This window comes from Cyprinodon tularosa, unplaced genomic scaffold (genome assembly GCF_016077235.1).
Source record: "Cyprinodon tularosa strain WSP-4 unplaced genomic scaffold, ASM1607723v1 ctg241, whole genome shotgun sequence".
Lineage (NCBI taxonomy): Eukaryota > Metazoa > Chordata > Actinopteri > Cyprinodontiformes > Cyprinodontidae > Cyprinodon > Cyprinodon tularosa.
Window position 1 is genome coordinate 310,001 of NW_024038899.1, and position 21,573 is coordinate 331,573.

General features: G+C 38.3%; 1 protein-coding gene across 2 annotated transcripts in view; it reads right to left on the minus strand.

Annotated features, from left to right (window-relative positions):
• LOC119785154 (annexin A1-like) overlaps window positions 1–20,706 on the minus strand; it is a 22,607-nt gene extending 1,901 nt beyond the window's left edge. Inside the window, exons 1-10 of one of the 2 annotated variants that reach the window (XM_038287599.1) lie at window positions 20,508–20,706; window positions 20,073–20,146; window positions 17,482–17,581; window positions 15,827–15,921; window positions 10,233–10,346; window positions 7,006–7,096; window positions 5,999–6,135; window positions 5,793–5,886; window positions 1,345–1,440; window positions 556–614 (exon numbers count right to left, since the gene is read on the minus strand). In XM_038287599.1, coding sequence (XP_038143527.1) covers window positions 556–614; window positions 1,345–1,440; window positions 5,793–5,886; window positions 5,999–6,135; window positions 7,006–7,096; window positions 10,233–10,346; window positions 15,827–15,921; window positions 17,482–17,581; window positions 20,073–20,141 — 855 coding nt within the window. In that variant the 5' untranslated portion in view covers window positions 20,142–20,146; window positions 20,508–20,706. Of the gene's footprint in view, window positions 1–555; window positions 615–1,344; window positions 1,441–5,792; window positions 5,887–5,998; window positions 6,136–7,005; window positions 7,097–10,232; window positions 10,347–15,826; window positions 15,922–17,481; window positions 17,582–20,072; window positions 20,180–20,507 lie in introns of both variants that reach the window. The other variant, XM_038287598.1, reaches the window with a different exon arrangement.
• Between the last annotated feature and the right edge of the window lie 867 nt (window positions 20,707–21,573).

A 21,573-nucleotide genomic window follows, 5' to 3' on the forward strand; every position in this document is an offset into this window, starting at 1 on the left:
AGAGATGCTCAGTGACGCAGATGTTAGCACTGCTGCCTTGCAGCAAGAAGGTTCCGGGTTTTGATTTCCGGCCTGAGGTCTTTCTGCATTGAGTTTACATGTTCTCCCTGAGCATGCGTGGGTTCTCTCCTGGTACTCTGGCTTCCTCCCACAGTCCAAAAACATGACTGTTAGGTTAAGTGGCTTCTCTAAATCCTCCTTAGGTGTGAGTGTGTGTGTGAATGGTTATTTGTCCTGTTTGTGTGTGTGTTGCCCAGTGATGGACTGGCGACCTGTCCAGGATGTACCCCGCCTCTCACCCATTGACAGCTGGAGATACGCACCAGCACCCCTCGCGACCCCAGCTGGGATAAAACGTGATGGAAAATGGATGGATGGATGGATGGTGTAAATGGACAGAGTATATGTCCTTTTTGTAAACACTGTTGTCAGATAGATGTAGGGATTTATAAAATAATGTCAGTGACTGGATTGTATTCTGGCTACCCAGCCGCTTCCATCCAAGATCTTTGTTGTGTAAAGGTGGAGGAGAGTGGCTCATGTTTTCATACCAACCTTCATGGCGTTATGCAGCTTCTCAGCAAAAAAAGCAGGGGTGTTCCAAGCACATTTCACTGCACATACAAGACAAAAACACAGCGAGTGTCACAGCTGTAAAACTTTAGGTTTAAGTAGCTCACTGTAATGTTTTTTATCAATACAATTTTTAAAAAACAGCACATCCACAAAATATAGCATATGCAGACTTGGGACCCGGCCGACAAACTGTACAGAATAAAAGCTTTTAACCATTTCTAAACTTTTAATAAAACCTTTATTTATTTTAATCCTGAGCTTTTTTATGCTTTCTAATCTAAAAGTGTTAGAAATAGGCTGATAAAAGAGCTAAAATCCCAGTTTGAACCAACAGTCAATGCAGTTTTCAACCACTTTACTGGTTTTTGTCAGGCGCCTGACTGTATTACAAGAGATGCAGTTTGGTCTGTCAGCACAGGTGGTTATCATAATTTAGACTTTTTACTTTTAATTGCAGCAAAAGGATTAAAGATAAATTACACATTTTAAGTTAAAAATAAATTATTTGTCTTTGAACCACCAAGCTTTGCCTTTTCTTTCATTTCAAAGTAAATAAAACCGAATCATCAGTAACTTTAACCCAAGTCAAGACTTTAGTCTACCGGAAAAGCTTTATAATACTTTCTCAAACTGCACAAAGAATCTACACTATATTAACTTAATCAATCAAATTACTGAAATATTATAATTACAATTATCAGGCAGTGACTGAACAATCCCACAGTCCCTTAAAAGTGTGAGAGAGGATCAATGGAAACCTCCACCTACCAATGGCAATGAGGCAGTCCTCGATGTCTCCGCTCAGCTCCATCTGCAGGGCTCTGGGTAACTTCAGGTCACTGACGGCAGCATAGTGGTGAAACGCTGGCAGGTAGGAAGACAAAAATTCATACATCTTATTTCTGCCTGACTCAGCTTTTTGGTAGTATCATTTGTTAACAGTGTTGGGTAAGTTACTTTAAAAATGTAATCCGTTACAGTTACAAGTTACCGTGTTTAAAATGTAATCGTAGTGTTACTTTTTCGATTAATTTTAAAAAGTAATGTAACTAATTACTTTTGATTACTTTTTGATTACTTTAGGGTTTTAATGAGTATTGACCCATGTTCAACATTTAATTTTTGAGAACTGAATGTGAACCTTAAAAAAGCACTAAGCTGAGAGGGAACTGCTGACAGGCGATCACAGGATGTCCACAAGAAGAGATGCCAGCACCAGGCATGGAAGATTTTCTCAGACTCCTCCCATTGGGCCATACTCTTTTCTGTTCCTCCCCCAGGCTCTACCTAGCCGGCAAAGACTTCTTGCACTGCACGGTTAAATTTGAGCCATTTTCACAGATGTAAATGAAATGCTCCTTAAATTTCCAGTGCTGGAAGGCTGTCATTTTTGATGCGCTGCTTGAGCTGAAATAGAACCGTCCGCTCGCTTGCTGTTCCTCAAGGAGGCTCCACCAGCACAGGATGGATCATCAGAGTGGCAAATATGATAGAGACATGGAGCCGTAGCGGGAAACGACGATAAAGGGCGCGAAGCAATAAAAATATCATTACAGTAAACCCTCGTTTATCGCGGGGGTTACGTTCCTAAAAGAACCTGCGATAGGTGAAATCCGTGAAGTAGAAACCTTTATTTTTTTAAAGTTATTATACAAGGAAATACTCTATACAACATTGAAATCAAAGAACAGAATTCTGAGAAAAAAGTCAGAATTCTGAGAAAAAAGTCAGAATTCTGACTTTTTTCCAATACTAAATTGAAATAAAATTTTAAAATCAGTAAACTTTTTTTTTTTTTTCAGTGGCCCTAATCCTCTTCCGTAGTTATCGGTAGTTGTTGTCGCTCTTTTTTCTTCTGGGCCAGAGGATCCTTATAAACCGACATGCCACCATTTATTATGTTCGACCATAAAGTTTAACAATGCATTATGCAAATCCGTGAAGCAGCGAGACCGTGAGAAGTGAACCGCGTTATAGCGAGGCTTCACTGTACATATTTCGCAAAGGTTTTTCTTTATATTTGTTAAAAAAATGTAACTAAATTTGTAATTCTTAATATTTTCGGAAGTAACTGTAACTGAATTAAATTTTTTCTGATTGTAACTGTAACGAATTACAGTTACTCTGTTTTTGTAATTAAATTACGTAACGTCGTTACATGTAATCTGTTACTCCCCAACACTGTTTGTTAATATACAGGTGCTGGTCATAAAATTAGAATATCATGAAAAAGTAGATTGATTTCAGTAATTCCATTTAAAAAGTGAAACTTGTATATTATATTCATACATTACATACAAACTCATATATTTCAGATGTTTATTTTGTTTAATTTTGATGATTACAAATGACAACAAATGACAATCTCAAATTCATCATATCAGAAAATTAGAATATTACTGAAGACCAATAAAAACAAAGGATTTATAGAAATGTTGGCCAACTGAAAAGTATGAACATGAAAAGTATGAGCATGTACAGCACTCAGGTATTTAGTTGGGCCTCCTTTGGCCTGTATTACTGCAGCAATGCGGCGTGGCATGGAGTCAATCAGTCTGTGGCACTGCTCAGGTGTTATGATAGCCCAGGTTGCTCTAATAGTGGCTTTTAGCTCTTCTGAATTGTTGGGTCTGGTGTATTGCATCTTCTTCTTCACAATACCCCATAGATTTTCTATGGGGTTAAGGTCAGGAGAGTTTGCTGGCCAATTAAGAACAGGGATACCATGGTCCTTCAACCAGGTACTGGTAGCTTTGGCACTGTGTGCAGGTGCCAAGTCCTGTTGGAAAATGAAATCTGCATCTCCAAAAAGTTGGTCAGCTGCAGGAAGCATGAAGCGCTCTAAAACTTCCTGGTATGTGGCTGCGTTGACCCTGGACCTCAGAAAACACAATGGACCAACACCAGCAGATGACATGGCACCCCAAACCATCACTGACTGTGGAAACTTTACACTGGACTTTAAGCAACGTGGATGAAGTGCCTCTCTTCTTTTCCTCCAGACTCTGGGACCTTGATTTCCAAAGGAAATGCAAAATTTACTTTCATCAGAGAACATGACTTTGGACCACTCACCAGCAGTCCAGTCCTGTTTCTCTTTAGCCCAGGCAAGACGCTTCTGACGCTGTCTGTGGTTCAAGAGTGGCTTGACACAAGGAATGCGACAGCAGAAACCCATGTCTTTCATACGTCTGTGTGTGGTGGTTCTTGAAGCACTCACTCCAGCTGCAGTCCACTCTTTGTGAATCTCCCCCACATTTTTGAATGGGTTTTGTTTCACAATCCTCTCCAGGGTGCGGTTATCTCTCTTGCTTGTACACTTTTTTCGACCACATCTTTTCCTTCCCTTCGCCTCTCTATTAATGTGCTTGGACACTGAGCTCTGTGAACAGCCAGCCTCTTTAGCGATGACCTTTTGTGTCTTGCCCTCCTTGTGCAAGGTGTCGATGGTCGTCTTTTGGACAACTGTCAAGTCAGCAGTCTTCCCCATGATTGTGTAGCCTATAGAACTAGACTGAAAGACCATTTAAAGGCTTTTGCAGGTGGTTTGAGTTAATTAGCTGATTAGAGTGTGGCACCAGGGGCCATCAATTTTGAACCTTTTCACAATATTCTAATTTTCTGATATGATGAATTTGAGATTTTCATTTGTTGTCATTTGTAATCATCAAAATTAAACAAAATAAACATCTGAAATATATGAGTTTGTATGTAATGTATGAATATAATATACAAGTTTCACTTTTTAAATGGAATTACTGAAATCAATCTACTTTTTCATGATATTCAAATTTTATGACCAGCACCTGTACACTTTTTGCATCTTTTGTAGAAAGCATTAACTTCATAAGAAGAAAATGTATATATATTGTTGGAAGTTAGCTCATAAACATCCTTATTCCTGAAAATGCACATAAAAAAACTGTAAAAGTCAAACTTTAAATGGGATTGTGCATGATTCAGACTCGTATCTAAAGGTATTCCAACTCAACTTTTGAAAGTTAGTCAAAGGCCTTTGAGCAGAGTTTGAGAGATGGTGAATGCTGGTGAAGATTCCCAGTCATCCAGGTTATAGTCATTTCAAAAAAAGTAAAAAAACAACAACAACAAAACAATCCACTGGACTTGGTTTCCAAGTTTGAAGACATTTCACTTCAAATCCAGGAAGCTTTTTCATTTAAAAATGTCAGGAATAAAAAAAAAGTTTGAGACTTTATACAGAGCCCAACAAAGCCTTGTTTAGAAAAATGGGAGTCGTTCGGCTTCTTTTGTTAGCCTGCAAAGCCCCATACCCGTCTAATTCTCTGAAAGGGGGGTTGTTAAAGAGAATTGTTGGCCTGGCTGAACAAAAGGGGTTGAGGTTGCAATGATAGCGGAAAGAAATCAAGTCTATTGCTGCATTGTAGGTTTTTGAAAGCTGAAAGCTGAGTCCCCCCCCCTCTGTTTAAGGTTGGATTTATCTTTCTTAACATAGATGACTTCCTTCACACCCCTCTCAAACCACCTATTTTCTTTATCCAAAATGTGAACATTCTGGTTCTGAAAAGAATGCATTTTATCCATAAGGTGTAGATGTAACGCAGAGTATTGTCCAGATGAGGGCGCTCTTCTGTGTTGGGCCATGCATCTGTGGAGAGGTTATTTGGTTTCCCCAATATAAAGATCAGAGCATTCCTCTCTGCCTTGAACTGCATTACACCACTAAGCTCATATTTGGTCTGGGGGTTTTGTCCTTGGGATGCACTAGTCTCTGTTTAAGGGTCTTGTTTGGTTCGAAATGTACAGGGATTATGTGTTTGGAGAAAATCCTGTTTTCATAAACCCCAGCAACATATGGGATGAAGACATTTTTGGGTTTAAACTTGGGTATCTGCAGGTTTGAAGAGCCTCTTTGATGTGTTTCTGTTCAATCTGCATGTTTTCTAAACAAAAACAAGCCTTTGTTGGGCTACTGTATAAAACCTCAAACTCAACGCTAGTTCTGACATTTTGAACTGAAAAAGTTTCCTGGATGGGAAGTGAAACATCTTTAAATTTGGAAACAAAGTCTAGATTGTTTTTTAAAAAACTATTTTGGAAAGAGACGATGAATATTTCTCTCCCAGTCCTCCCTGTTCCATCTGGCTGTGATCCAGTGCAGCTCCACTTGTCAGGATGTGCCGTCACTTTAAAACCAAACCTGACAAACGACATATTCAGACATTTCTGTGACTCACTCTTAGAGAGCTGCGGGCCGTTGCGTGTAGTCAGGATGTCGATGAAGGTGGACACGTCTATGTCACCCTTAGTTTCAGCTGCTTCAAACAAAATCTGAAAATCAACAGGAAACAAGGTTTGGTTGCCAGTTTATAATGGAGCAGTTCATCTTCTACACACACAGTGTTTTACAGAAGTCCGGAATTTTTTTTTATCTGTTTTGTACCTTTGCATCCTTTCTGGCCAGCTCCATGTCAACCTCTGTGCTCTCGTCCCGTTTAGCGCTCAGCAGGGCCAGCAGAGCATTCATGAAGTCGCCTTTGGTCTCCTCTTTTATCACCTCCTCCAGGTCTTGTTTGTACTCTGAGTAAGAATGTCAGTTTAAATATCAAACTTAAAGCTTTTAAACATTTTTATTGACCAAAAGGTTTGCTTTGCTATTCTTAAATGTCAGCTGCAGACTTGTATCAAACAAATATATCATCTAAGGTAGCTACTGAGATCAGAACGCTGTCCTTTACACTTGCTAAAGATATGTCATGTAAAAAAACTTAAAACTTATTTCCACAGATATATCCATCCTTGTTATTTAATAGGGCCAACACTACTCTGCAAACAGACATTAGCTCTCTCCCCCAGTATAGTGACTACAATCAATACTGACAACAGTGGGTTTTACCTCTGCACAATTGCATATCTGGATAAATCCACATATTTAGACTATATTTTGTTAAATAGGCACAGATTTACTTTCTGTCTTAGTCGCTGGTAATTTCAAATGCAAACCTTTTCAAAGTGGGAAAAACGTCCTAATTCCTCATTCATCAGAGCCGATGATGCTTCAAACAGCATCTAGTGTGTGTAACGCTTATAGAATTTTTACAAATGTAGCAAGAAAAAAAACAGAGCATGCATAATTTTGCATCGGACCAATTACATCAGACCAATAGTGTCAAACCTACACCCTTGCTTCCAAAAAAATAAAAATATCCACCATCCCCCCCCCCCCCCTTTTTTTTTTTAACAGCTAGACTACTGCATATCGGCGTTATAAAAGTAGATCGGCTAATCAGATGACATTTATCACAAAAAACCTCAGCAAAAGAGCAAGCATACATTCCCAATTCTCAGATTCAGGTCTCCATAATTTATTTCATTATTGTAAGATTTTACTACTTTTTCCACAGGGGAAATTAAGGTTTATAGTTTAGAAATCCCAAGATTAAAAGAAACCTTGTTTGAAGACTCTCTTGATCTCTTGGATTTCACTGTTGGTTCTTGTTGCCAGAATCTCGATGAGGACCTCTTCGTCCGTGCCCAAACGCTGTTACAAAAAACAAAAAGAAGTCAGTTTACAGCAGATTGTTTTGGCAATGACAATCTCCTAACAGAGTTAGGAACATTTCCTGATGTCACTGGAAAGGAAGTTGGTAAACAATAGTTCGGTTTCATAAGTTACAGCCTCTAAAGCAGTGGTCAGAAAACTTTTCAACCCAAGAGCCATTTTACCTCAAACCCAGCAAAATAAAAGACATTTCAAGCCACAAGTATTAAATGACCTTTAATTAAATCATTATTTATTCGTTTTTTTTTATATCTGCAAGAGGAAATCTATTGTCTTTTTTATAAAAAAAAACAAAGGGTTTATTTTAGAGCTGCAACAAACAAATATTTAGCAAATCAATTAATCTGTTGATTATTGTTTCAATGATTCGATTAATAATCGTATAGCCAAAGTTTCCTTAAGAAGACTTTTTATGAAATTAAATCAGGTGAAGCTGAAACTATTTCACTTGAGTTCTATTGACAGACGAAAAAAATATTTCTATCTTAAAGACAAAATGTTAAACATATATATCGGATATAGGATTTCCTAAAAGCACCTTCACGAGTCTACGGAAACCGCGTCAGACCAAACCAGACGAAAGTGCGCATTCAGCGTCTGCTCTGCCGATAATGCAAGCGTAGAAGAAGAAATGTGCTGTTTACCTGTGCAAAGAAAGAAACAACGAAAGAAAAATGTCTGAGGACTTCAGTGTTAAGGAAGAGCATGAGTTCTTTGCCGAGCTGAATGCGCACTTTCGTCTGGTTTGGTCTGCCGCAGTTTCCGTAGACTCGTGAACGCGCTTTTAGGAAATCCTATACACTACTGTTTATGCTCTAAAAACATTCTAAATGACTTCGTTTCGAGTAAATTATGGACGCTACCCACTCAGGACACTTGGAATACATTGGACGAGCAGTATGGAGGAATATTGACACGTTTTTTGTGGACTTTTATGGACCTTTCTGCCTCGGGCGCCATAGACCTCCATCATTTGAATGTCCGCAGACAGCAAGAAGCCTCCCAGATCTCCAGATGCATTTGAGATATCAAAAAAGTACTCCAGAGTGTTGTTCAGCATGGGGGTGAGTAGAAAATGAAGGCTAATCATGTTTTGGGTGTACTATTCCTTTAATGTCTGCTGCATTTCACATCATATTTATTTTTGCACTGCACTGGACTTTTTCATATAAATGCCCTTTTGCATCCATTATTTTTACCCTCTCAAAACCCGACTCGTTTTTAAAGCATTTACAAATAATAATTCAGAATGTATGAAAATTACACTGGTAAAATGTCTACCAATATAGACATGTTAGACATCGTTGGAAAGCTTAGATTCTCCATAATTCAACCACCTAGTTTATTTTATGGACATAGCGAGCACCAAAGCACAATTAACACAGATATAGCAGCATGTCAAAATGTAAACATGACAAAGCAGCCACAATAAGCAATCATGTCTTTATTACTGCTGTACAAAAAAGACTTATTATTTTCGAGAATAAAAAAAAACAAACTTTGAGTAATATTTGAAATGATGCAGCTTGGGTGTTTTACTCATCCAATTTTCAGGTATATATTCAGAAACTAGAAGGTGTTAGCTTTCAAATAATGTATCACACATGTAATTTGGGATTACAGTTCCTCAGTTATTTGCTTTTCCATTTGGGTATGCAAAATAGGCGAGAATTTCCCAAAATGAGGTGGATATTAAGAGGTTAAACTGGTTTATTTTCTCTGACACTGTTTATATTCTGATCAGTGCTGCATTTTATAAATGGTAATGTTCATTTCACTGTTTCATTTTCGTAAGCTGCTCATTTCACTGTTGTAAACTGTATGCAACGGAATTTCGTTTTTTATACACTCTGTGCATCCAAAATGACAATAAAGTTTGTCTAAGTCTTTAAATTAGATTTTTTTTTGTATCAAAATAGAGTTTAAGTTTAACAGTATACACAACCCTACAATGTGAAACTTTAGACATCAGAAAAGTGATAATTCTTTTGTAACTCTGCTTTTGTAACTTTTTTTTATATATCAAATGCTATTTAAGTCCCTCCCTAAAACAAAACAGGTAACTCCTTCAAATGTGGCCCCAGGCTCTGGAAATCAAACTGAAGGGGTCTGCTGAAATTCAAACTTCTAAGGCTAAAGAGAAACCTATAACACGTATAACACCTATAACAGCAGGTGTTTGTCCTAAAAGAGAGTTTTTGGGTCTGGAACCGTTGGTCAGAAACAAACAATAATATTCTGAAAATATTCAAAAGACTGATTAGTTCCTTAACTTCCCAGCAGGATGTTTAAACCCCCAATTATGTCATAAACGGATTTCCCTCTGTCTCTGTGACAATGTCTAACCCTTACTGCAGGTTCTAAATGAGCTTCATTGATAATAGTTTTGTGTGTTTATTATATTCATTCATCCTTAATTTGATAAAAACCTTTAATTTAGGTTGTCTTTGTTTTTGTTTCATACAGTAAAGGATTTTCCACTGTAACATCAAGGTCTTATTTTCCGATTTTAATGAAAATTAGTTTGAGAAACTGTTTAAAGCTCTTCTTCTCAGAGTAAAGGTTAACCCAAAGAGGGGAATACTTTATCTTTTAGAAGACTTATTTCTTTGTGTTACCATTTGCAGCCATTATACACAAATGTTTTTAAAGCATTCAGATAAGCTTTTGTTGGTAGATCTGTTTGATTGTGGCTTTTGATACTGCTGTTGATTGCAGTGATGAGAATATATCAGGTTCCTGACTGCAAGTAAAAACTCCTGGCTTTATTTTTAATCCAGGGGAATAAAGTAGATTAAATTAGGACATAATATAATTGGTTTAGTGTCCCCAAAAAATCCCCCAAAAAATCTGTAAGAACCTTTAAAAGAACAAAATTTTTTGTTGATTTTAACCTACTTGGTGCAAATAAACCTAGACCCCTAATTGATTTACAATATCAAAATGTATATTCTTCCACTGGAAAGAGAGGTTAATTACACAATAGAAGTGCACATTTTCATAGTAACATTTATGTATGAATGTCATCATTGTTCTTGATATCAAAGTTAGAGATTAACCGGATTACAAGGTTCTTCAGATTTAAGGTGGAAACTGTAAATCCCTGCTAATTTACCTTGGTGGCTTTCCTGAGCAGGTAGGCATCAAAGTGAGCTGGAGGCATGAGCAGAGCCAGAGCCACATCCTCCAAATCTGACCTGAGAACCGACTCCCAGGATTTAACCAGATTCTGCAAACAAATTAAAAGAAAAAAAAAAAAGGAATCAGTCTCACAAAAAAACGCCACAACTGAATTTAATAATCAACCTTTTTTCCTCAACAGCATATTTGGTTAAGAGTTTTTATCACAATTGTAAGCGAATTGAAAAAAAAAATGTATATCCATTTCTCAATTCTTTAAAAGGACCCGTTTATAAATTGGAGTGCCCTCTAGTGTTATATGAAGGACCAACTCTGCCATATTTAAAAATAAATACAGAAATAAATAAATGCTCAATAAATGTATAAGCATACAATTAATTGCCAACAAAAAAGTGAGACATAAATGTATATAACTCTTAATTAGCTTCTTTATTTATTTGCCTTTGTAATATTTACCTTATTTATTTTTCTGTCCTTTATAATCTTCAACTTTATTTTTTAATTACTTATATTTTTAAGTATTTATTTATGTGCATGTTATAATATTTTTGTCTGTTTTATTCTTCCTTTGTATTTTTTTACCTTAGTTATTTCTTCGCCGCTGTTTATTTCTCTCTGCCCTTTTTACATTTCTCTATGCCCTTTTTACATTTCTCTCTGCCCTTTTTACATTTCTCTATGCATTTCTGTCTCATTATGCAAATGAGGAGGGGGTGTGTCCTAGAGAGTCAACTTCTGCTCATTGGTTGGCTTGGCTGTCCATCTTCTTAACTCACAGAGCTCAGAGTACTAAGTTAAATGTTCTCTTTTCTGTTGCTGTTGTTCAATAAAAGTACGTTTTAAGATCATTTGAGGCGAGAACCTTATACTTTTAAGCATCACCATATGGCCCATTCACAGATTTAATGCGTAATTTAAAAGAAAATGTGACGAACTTGAGAGGACCGTGGCAACCAGCAAAGCTCCGAAGCTGACGGCAGCCAGGTCTAACCACAGCCCATCTGCAGCGGCCCTCTCTCGGCATAACCGTGTGTGAAGCGTGTTGGTTAGCATTTTACTACATCGGTCGAATCTACAGGAGGAGAGTCTGATGTCGAGTCTGAAGTCATTAGAACTTGAGTAGGGACTTTGCCAAACTTTGCCAAATACAACAAAAAATCGCCATCATAGCCTGGCTATAGACCTGGCTGCCGTCAGCTTCGGAGCTCCGCTGGTTGCCACGGTCCTCTCAAGTTCGTCACATTTTCTTTTAAATTACGCATTAAATCTGTGAATGGGCCATATGGTGATGCTTAAAAGTATAAGGTTCTCGCCTCAAATGATCTTAAAACGTACTTTTATTGAACAACAGCAACAGAAAAGAGAACATTTAACTTAGTACTCTGAGCTCTGTGAGTTAAGAAGATGGACCGCCAAGCCAACCAATGAGCAGAAGTTGACTCTCTAGGACACACCCCCTCCTCATTTGCATAATGAGACAGAAATGCATAGAGAAATGTAAAAAGGGCAGAGAGAAATGTAAAAAGGGCAGAGAGAAATGTAAAAAGGGCATAGAGAAATGTAAAAAGGGCAGAGAGAAATGTAAAAAGGGCATAGAGAAATGTAAAAAGGGCAGAGAGAAATGTAAAAAGGGCAGAGAGAAATGTAAAAAGGGCATAGAGAAATGTAAAAAGGGCAGAGAGAAATGTAAAAAGGGCAGAGAGAAATGTAAAAAGGGCAAAGAGAAATGTAAAAAGGGCAGAGAGAAATAAACAGCGGCGAAGAAATAACTAAGGTAAAAAAATACAAAGGAAGAATAAAACAGACAAAAATATTATAACATGCACATAAATAAATACTTAAAAATATAAGTAATTAAAAAATAAAGTTGAAGATTATAAAGGACAGAAAAATAAATAAGGTAAATATTACAAAGGCAAATAAATAAAGAAGCTAATTAAGAGTTATATACATTTATGTCTCACTTTTTTGTTGGCAATTAATTGTATGCTTATACATTTATTGAGCATTTATTTATTTCTGTATTTATTTTGAAATATGGCAGAGTTGGTCCTTCATAGTGTTAGAGTCCCTCATTGCAATAACTAAACATTCCTTGCTTGTTCAGGATTTAGGATAAGCCCCCATCAAGTATGAAGGACCAACTCTGCCTAAATGGGGGGGGAGATATCCTACAAAAAAAAGATCTGAGTGAATTGTATATGCAACTATATACATACATATATATACATATATATATACATATATATATATATATATATATATATATATATATATATATATATATATATATATATATATATATATATACACATACATACATACATAGGTATATATGTATATGTATATATATATATATATACATATATATATATATACATCTATACATATACATATATATATATATATATATATATACATATATACATACATATATATACACATATATATACATATACATATATACATATAAATATATATATACATATACATATATACACTCACCGGCCACTTTATTAGGTACCCCATGCTAGTAACGGGTTGGACCCCCTTTTGCCTTCAGAACTGCCTCAATTCTTGGTGGCATAGATTCAACAAGGTGCTGGAAGCATTCCTCAGGGAGTTTGGTCCATATTGACATGATGGCATCACACAGTTGCCGCAGATTTGTCGGCTGCACATCCATGATGCGAATCTCCCGTTCCACCACATCCCAGAGATGCTCTATTGGATTGAGATCTGGTGACTGTGGAGGCCATTTGAGTACAGTGAACTCATTGTCATGTTCAAGAAACCAGTCTGAGATGATTCCAGCTTTATGACATGGCGCATTATCCTGCTGAAAGTAGCCATCAGAAGTTGGGTACATTGTGGTCATAAAGGGATGGACATGGTCAGCAACAATGCTCAGGTAGGCTGTGGCGTTGCAACGATGCTCAATTGGTACCAAGGGGCCCAAAGAGTGCCAAGAAAATATTCCCCACACCATGACACCACCACCACCAGCCTGAACCGTTGATACAAGGCAGGATGGATCCATGCTTTCTTGTTGTAGACGCCAAATTCTGACCCTACCATCCGAATGTCGCAGCAGAAATCGGGACTCATCAGACCAGGCAACGTTTTTCCAATCTTCTATTGTCCAATTTTGATGAGCTTGTGCAAATTGTAGCCTCAGTTTCCTGTTCTTAGCTGAAAGGAGTGGCACCAGGTGTGGTCTTCTGCTGTTGTAGCCCATCTGCCTCAAAGTTCGACGTACTGTGCATTCAGAGATGCTCTTCTGCCCACCTTGGTTGTAACGGGTGGTTATTTGAGTCACTGTTGCCCTTCTATCAGCTCGAACCAGTCTGGCCATTCTCCTCTGACCTCTGGCATCAACAAAGCATTTCCGCCCACAGAACTGCCGCTCACTGGATGTTTTTTCTTTTTCGGACCATTCTCTGTAAACCCTAGAGATGGTTGTGCGTGAAAATCCCAGTAGATCAGCAGTTTCTGAAATACTCAGACCAGCCCTTCTGGCACCAACAATCATGCCACGTTCAAAGTCACTCAAATCAACTGTCTTCCCCATACTGATGCTCGGTTTGAACTGCAGGAGATTGTCTTGACCATGTCTACATGCCTAAATGCACTGAGTTGCCGCCATGTGATTGGCTGCTTAGAAATTAAGTGTTAACGAGCAGTTGGACAGGTGTACCTAATAAAGTGACCGGTGAGTGTATATATACATATACATATATACATATATATATATATATATATATATACATATATAAACATGTATGCATATATATATATATATATATATATATATATATATATATATATATATATATATATATATATGTATATATATATATACACTCACCGGCCACATTATTAGGTACACCTGTCCAACTGCTCGTTAACAGTTAATTTCTAAGCAGCCAATCAAGTGACGGCAACTCAGTGCATTTAGGCATGTAGACATGGTCAAGACAATCTCCTGCAGTTCAAACCGAGCATCAGTATGGGGAAGACAGTTGATTTGAGTGACTTTGAACGTGGCATGATTGTTGGTGCCAGAAGGGCTGGTCTGAGTATTTCAGAAACTGCTGATCTACTGGGACACGCACAACCATCTCTAGGGTTTACAGAGAATGGTCCGAAAAAGAAAAAACATCCAGTGAGCGGCAGTTCTGTGGGCGGAAATGCTTTGTTGATGCCAGAGGTCAGAGGAGAATGGCCAGACTGGTTGGAGCTGATAGAAGGGTAACAGTGACTCAAATAACCACCCGTTACAACCAAGGTGGGCAGAAGAGCATCTCTGAACGCACAGTACGTCGAACTTTGAGGCAGATGGGCTACAGCAGCAGAAGACCAAACCTGGTGCCACTCCTTTCAGCTAAGAACAGGAAACTGAGGCTACAATTTGCACAAGCTCATCGAAATTGGACAATAGAAGATTGGAAAAACGTTGCCTGGTCTGATGAGTCTCGATTTCTGCTGCGACATTCGGATGGTAGGGTCAGAATTTGGCATCTACAACATGAAAGCATGGATCCATCCTGCCTTGTATCAACGGTTCAGGCTGGTGGTGGTGGTGTCATGGTGTGGGGAATATTTTCTTGGCACTCTTTGGGCCCCTTGGTACCAATTGAGCATCGCTGCAACGCCACAGCCTACCTGAGTATTGTTGCTGACCATGTCCATCCCTTTATGACCACAATGTACCCAACTTCTGATGGCTACTTTCAGCAGGATAATGCGCCATGTCATAAAGCTGGAATCATCTCAGACTGGTTTCTTGAACATGACAATGAGTTCACTGTACTCAAATTGCCTCCACAGTCACCAGATCTCAATCCAATAGAGCATCTTTGGGATGTGGTGGAACGGGAGATTCGCATCATGGATGTGCAGCCGACAAATCTGCGGCAACTGTGTGATGCCATCATGTCAATATGGACCAAACTCCCTGAGGAATGCTTCCAGCACCTTGTTGAATCTATGCCACCAAGAATTGAGGCAGTTCTGAAGGCAAAAGGGGGTCCAACCCGTTACTAGCATGGGGTACCTAATAAAGTGGCCGGTGAGTGTATATATATATATATATATATATATATATATATATATATATATATATATATATATATATATATATATATATATATATATATATATATATATATATATATATATACATATAAAAACTGAAGGGCCCTGGTAGAGGATCCAGGCTTGGAGGAAAAAAGGGAGACCGCATGCAGTGGTTGAGGAACAGTTTATACATATATAAATATATATATGTGTGTGTGTGCACATACACACTTGCACCTGTACACATAAAAGCATTAAAGGATCCATTGGTACCCTCTGGTGATAGCATTTAACACTGCATTTAACTAAGCTTTTTTTTTTCATATTGAAATTTCAAGCAATTACAGAAACTAAGTTGCTTGTTTGGATGGAAAAACAGAGCAAAAAGCAAAAACAGGAGCAAGCAGTGGATGCTAAAATCAAGATTAACAGCTGTTCTTGCAAAGTTACTTTATTAAAAAAAAATATGGAGAGCAACAACATACTCACTTTTCCACTGGAAGCTTCATAAACCGCTTTAATCTTCTGCCTCTGCTCGTTGCTTCTCTTCACCAGAATGGCAATGATCACATCCTCATCCACCCCTGAAAACAGACAATCATCATCACCTTTCACATGTGTTGATATGAAAGTTTCTCATATGCTTAGTCATTATACACTATATTGCCAAAAGTATTTGCTCACCTGCCTTGACTCACATATGAGCTTAAGTGACATCCCGTTCCTAATCCATAGGGTTCAATATGACGTCGGTCCACCCTTTGCAGCTAGAACAGCTTCAACTCTTCTGGGAAGGCTGTCCACAAGGTTTAGGAGTGTGTTTATGGGAATTTTTGACCATTCTTCCAGAAGCGCATTTGTGAGGTCGCACACTGATGTTGGACGAGAAGGCCTGGCTCTCAGTCTCCGCTCTAATTCATCCCAAAGGTGTTCTATCGGGTTGAGGTCAGGACTCTGTGCAGGCCAGTCAAGTTCATCCACACCAGACTCTGTCATCCATGTCTTTATGGACCTTGCTTTGTGCACTGGTGCACAGTCATGTTGGAAGAGGAAGGGGCCAGCTCCAAACTGTTCCCACAAAGTTGGGAGCATGGAATTGTCCAAAATGTCTTGGTATGCTGAAGCATTCAGAGTTCCTTTCACTGGAAGTAAGGGGCCAAGCCCAGCTCCTGAAAAACAACCCCACACCATAATCCCCCCTCCACCAAACTTTACACTTGGCACAATGCAGTCAGACAAGTACCGTTCTCCTGGCAACCGCCAAACCCAGACCCGTCCATCAGATTGCCAGATGGAGAAGCGCGATTCGTCACTCCAGAGAACGCGTCTCCACTGCTCTAGAGTCCAGTGGCGGCGTGCTTTACACCACCGCATCCGACGCTTTGCATTGCACTTGGTGATGTATGGCTTGGATGCAGCTGCTCGACCATGGAAACCCATTCCATGAAGCTCTCTGCGCACTGTTCTTGAGCTAATCTGAAGGCCACATGAAGTTTGGAGGTCTGTAGTGATTGACTCTGCAGAAAGTTGGCGACCTCTTCGCACTATGCGCGTCAGCATCCGCTGACCCCGCTCCTTCAGTTTACGTGGCCTACCACTTCGTGGCTGAGTTGCTGTCGTTCCCAAACACTTCCATTTTCTTATAATACAGCTGACAGTTGACTGTGGAATATTTAGGAGCGAGGAAATTTCACGACTGGATTTGTTGCACAGGTGGCATCCTATCACAGTTCCACGCTGGAATTCACTGAGCTCCTGAGAGCGACCCATTCTTTCACAAATGTTTGTAAAAACGGTCTGCATGCCTAGGTGCTTGAATTTATACACCTGTGGCCATGGAAGTGATTGGAACACCTGATTCCAATAATTTGGATGGGTGAGCAAATACTTTTGGCAATATAGTGTATTTGCCTGTCAGTTGCCAGGTCTGGTAATACTAATGCTAATCTGAAGTAAATATATTTACAACCCATCAAAATCTATAAAATAATTTGAATACACCAATTTTTTCAGAAGGATTTATACTTTTATTCTGCACCATTCTATAAATTCAGTAGTATTATTTTTTTTAAATGATTTGTTTTAATGAATAACTTTTAGCAATGATCTTCAAACATAAAGAAGAAAAATGTCTGCCCACTAACCTTTACTTTCGATGGCGCTCTGAAGGACTGAAGCATCACTGCTGGCATTGAAATTCGGATACGGAATTACTGTCCCGTAGTACTTTGGTTTTTCTTTCTCCTTAAACAATCAGAAATACAGGACGAAAATACAATAAATAATAGTTTAGTTCAGGAGAGGATGATACTATTCTTAGATTTATGGAGAGCTATGCAAAAATCTACACATATTATAATAATTTAGTTCAGAACATGAAACTTCTATTGTACAGGTACAGTGACCTGCTACAGACGATAGCATTGTGCCGAGCAAATTCTCAGTCATCCATGGCAACCAAAAAGCAGCATCAAATCTGAGGTAAACGCACCTTTTGAAGAGTTTTAAAAAAAATATTTTAACACCTATCCATGAGTCTTTTTTCGGTTGTGTTGGCTCACGCTAGAGCAACCTGTAGCACCATGGAGGCCTATCCACATAAGCACATTCGGAGTCAAATCTGTGTTCAAATCTCCTGGCTTGTTGGAGGCTTGTTTTGCATTTTGCCATTTGAATCAGGATCATTGTGTACTTTCAAAGGTGTGTCCTTTGTTGTTAAGGTGTGAGCAGCTGAATCTGTCCCAGATCTTCTGGCTCTCCTATGTTGCCAGTGGCGCCTACAGAAATGTTTCATAGGGGGGGCCAGATGGGGCCACTAAAAATCTTGGGGTGGCACGCTAAAACTAAAAGCCATAAATTCAAGGTTTGAATCTAATATTGAGGTAAACCTGCCTGTACAACTCACAAAGACGTAAGGAAACACCTACTTACATCTTGGTTTATTGTGTGATTTTTACATTGGCCCCTTGATTTTACGTTATTACATCATGTTCTACTCGCCCATATGAGTTTTGTGTCATTGGGAGCGGTTCTGAAGATATTCCGTTAGGTTATATCCAAGTAACGTCTTCTTATGGGCAACGACTTGAAGGCAAAAACTAAACTGTTCATATTGTATCATTTATGGTACGCCAGCATTCATAACATGTAGTCGAATCACTGTCCTCCAGAAATCGGTTATATTTTTTATATTTATTATTGTTTTAAAACAAAGCGGCGCATGTATGACATCATCCGCACACCGGCCTGGAGTTGTGACAGGCAGCCCGGGCCACAGGCGGCTACGCTCTACCCCTTATATTCATTCGGCTCGCTACACTGCAAAAAATTGAAATCTATATGAGTCATTTTTGCTTAAATTAAGTTATTTTTTTCTTAAATTGAGGAGATACGTGAGACACCTTGCCAATGGAACAAGACAATTTACATTTAAAATAAGAAAAAAACTATTGCTTTGTCTTATTTCATGTGGATATTATCTAATTATCTTATTTTAGGAGTAGAAATGCTCATTTCATTGGCAAATCATCTTATTTACCTACTAAAATTAAGGGTAAATAACACTTATTTTAAGAAATTTTGTACTTATTTCTAGATGGTTTTTGCAGTGTAACCTGAATGTCAGATTTAAAGAAAATCCTGGTGAGTTTCTCAGAAAGTCCCGACCTGTGGTAAAACAGGACGTTTCGCTTCCCATCCAGAAAGCTTTTTTTAAAATTTAAATTGAAAAAGCCTTCTGGATGGGAAGCGAAATGTCTTAAATTTCGAAAACAAAATCCAATGGATTGTTTTTTTTAACTTTTTTGGAATGACTATGATTTGGATGACTGAGAATCTTCACCAGCATGTTTTTGTGATTTTTTTCACAACAGAAGTCCGGAAAGTTAACTTTTCAAATAAATGGTTTCCATTGATAAAAGACTATTGAAACAACAGCATAAGCATACAAAAGCTGGATGATGTCTGCAATTATTATAACAAAGACTGTAGTTCCCATCCTTCGCTGTGTGTTCAGGTGCTGGCCTCAATCTGTATTTTACATTTTTTTAAGACTATTTTCAGGTTTTGGAAACAGATTAAATTGTATTCCATTAGTGTAATGTCTGAAGACAATCTTCTCCACTTTTATCGAAGATTTTGCACAAAATATCCATGATTAGAACGGGTCTGCAATTCAGAATTCAAGAAAAGTTTTTAAAAAATATATAAAAGATGGTGTGTTTCCCTTCAGGATAAAGTGTAAACACCATTCGGACAGTTGCTGAAAAGCTCACTGGATTGATTGACAGGTGATATGATGTCAACTGCTCACAGATTTACATATTTCTGATGATTTCGCTGATTATGGATTAGACCTCATTAATAAGCAAAGTTCGATTTCCTAAAAAAAGTAGAGAAATATTCCTCCCAAGAATGTGGCGATACCTGCTTTTAGCTTTTCCTTCTACTAAACGTTCCATTTATATATTTATATACAGAATATTGAACAAAATGCTGCTCAGAAACTACATTTTGTTGTGTAAAAATCTGGATCTGCCTTATTAAGTATTTATTTCCTCAGAACCAAATTGTGGGTTTTAATTAGCAATGACCAACATTTACTGAAATACATGTTCAAAATATATTACTTTGAGTTAAATCTGAATATATGTCAGGTTTATATCAGAGTCATTTAACAAATGTAGACATTCAGCTATATTTTCATTTCATATAATTCATTAACCTGCATGCTCACCTTGACAGACTCCTTCTCTGGGTCTCTGTCATGGACGTTATCTTTGAAGAACTTCTTGAAAATTGACATCTCAACTGGATATTTGAAACAAGTTTCAGAGGTTTAGACTGCGGAGAATAAATCATGTAGATATAAGTAACATATATGATTTAATTGTCACATAAAGTGGAGGACTCAAAAGCAAGATAAAAAAGAGGGAAGTCAGAAGCCAAATGCTGGAAAGCAGAACTAATTAACAGATAAAGGCAAATAATCAAAATATTGACAGTGTGAAACAAGCACAGGAAGCTACACTGAAATTAAATCATGAGCACAGAAACAAAAATAACCATACGGTAAATAAACACATAAGTATATATAATAAAATAAACCAAAAGGGGAAAAAAATAAGTTTGAAAATTGACAGATTTCTTGTTTAAACATCTAGAATCTTACCTGAGTCAAAGAAGATCACCTTTCGGTCTGCAGACGGTTGGAGTGAGTTTAGATCACGCCCATCTCCACCCTTTGCTGTTAGAGTTGTATGACCAGCAGCACATCAGCCAATCATCTGTCAGCTTTTGTCACTTGTCTCTGAAATCTGCAGCAGCTCCCCTGTTCAGTCTTAAACTTCTTACCGCCTAACATGAGCAGATCATGACTCATAGAAAGGGTTCAGAAAGCAACTAAAAGCCTAAACAGTGAACCCATAGAGACTAATGCAGAGATCCAGGAACACACCCATTGTTGTTTCTTGAACAACTGACGCGGTTAAACCAGATGTTCCACATTCTTCTCTTCAGCGTTTTGCTGTTAAAGGAGAGCTGTGCAGATGTCATAAAAAAACAAAAACCTTTTTACTTTACTGGGCAAAAGAACCTTTAACAAAGCGGGCTTTTATGATAAACAAATATAATTTGAGGCATAAAATATTGGTACAAAAACAATGTCAACAAGCTTTGCGCTTCAGGATGCAATCAGAATTAGACACATGGATCGTTTTAACTTCTTTGTGTTTGTGTTTCTGTGTTTGTCTCCCTTCCTCCACTAGGAGGCGCCTGGTTCTAATCCGCCTCCTCACACACCTGCTGATGGTTTCCTCGTTAAACGGAGTGTTCTTACGCTGCTGACTGCCGCTACCTCGACGCCAGAATGTTTGCCAGTTTTGGGTACTCTAGCCATGCTTAGTTTAGCAGAGTCTAACCTGAGTTTTTGTTTGCCAGTTTAGGGTACTCTAGCTAAGCTGAGTTTTTGTCAACCTGAGTTTAACTTTGTTTTTGTCTTTGCCTCTCGGCAGGAAGTCATCCTGCAAACTGGATTTCTCTGACCTTCACTCCCTGGAAGGATCAACTGAGCTTGGGTTCAAACAGGAGGTTTGGATCCACTTTCTCCAAGAGATCGTTTGAGCTTCTCACTGAGAAAGGGATTATTCTCCACTATGACCCGTTTAAGTACCGCAGGAAATCTGAGTGGTAGTCAGTTTCTCCGTTCACCAACTATCAACCGCATTCTTGGTAAAACC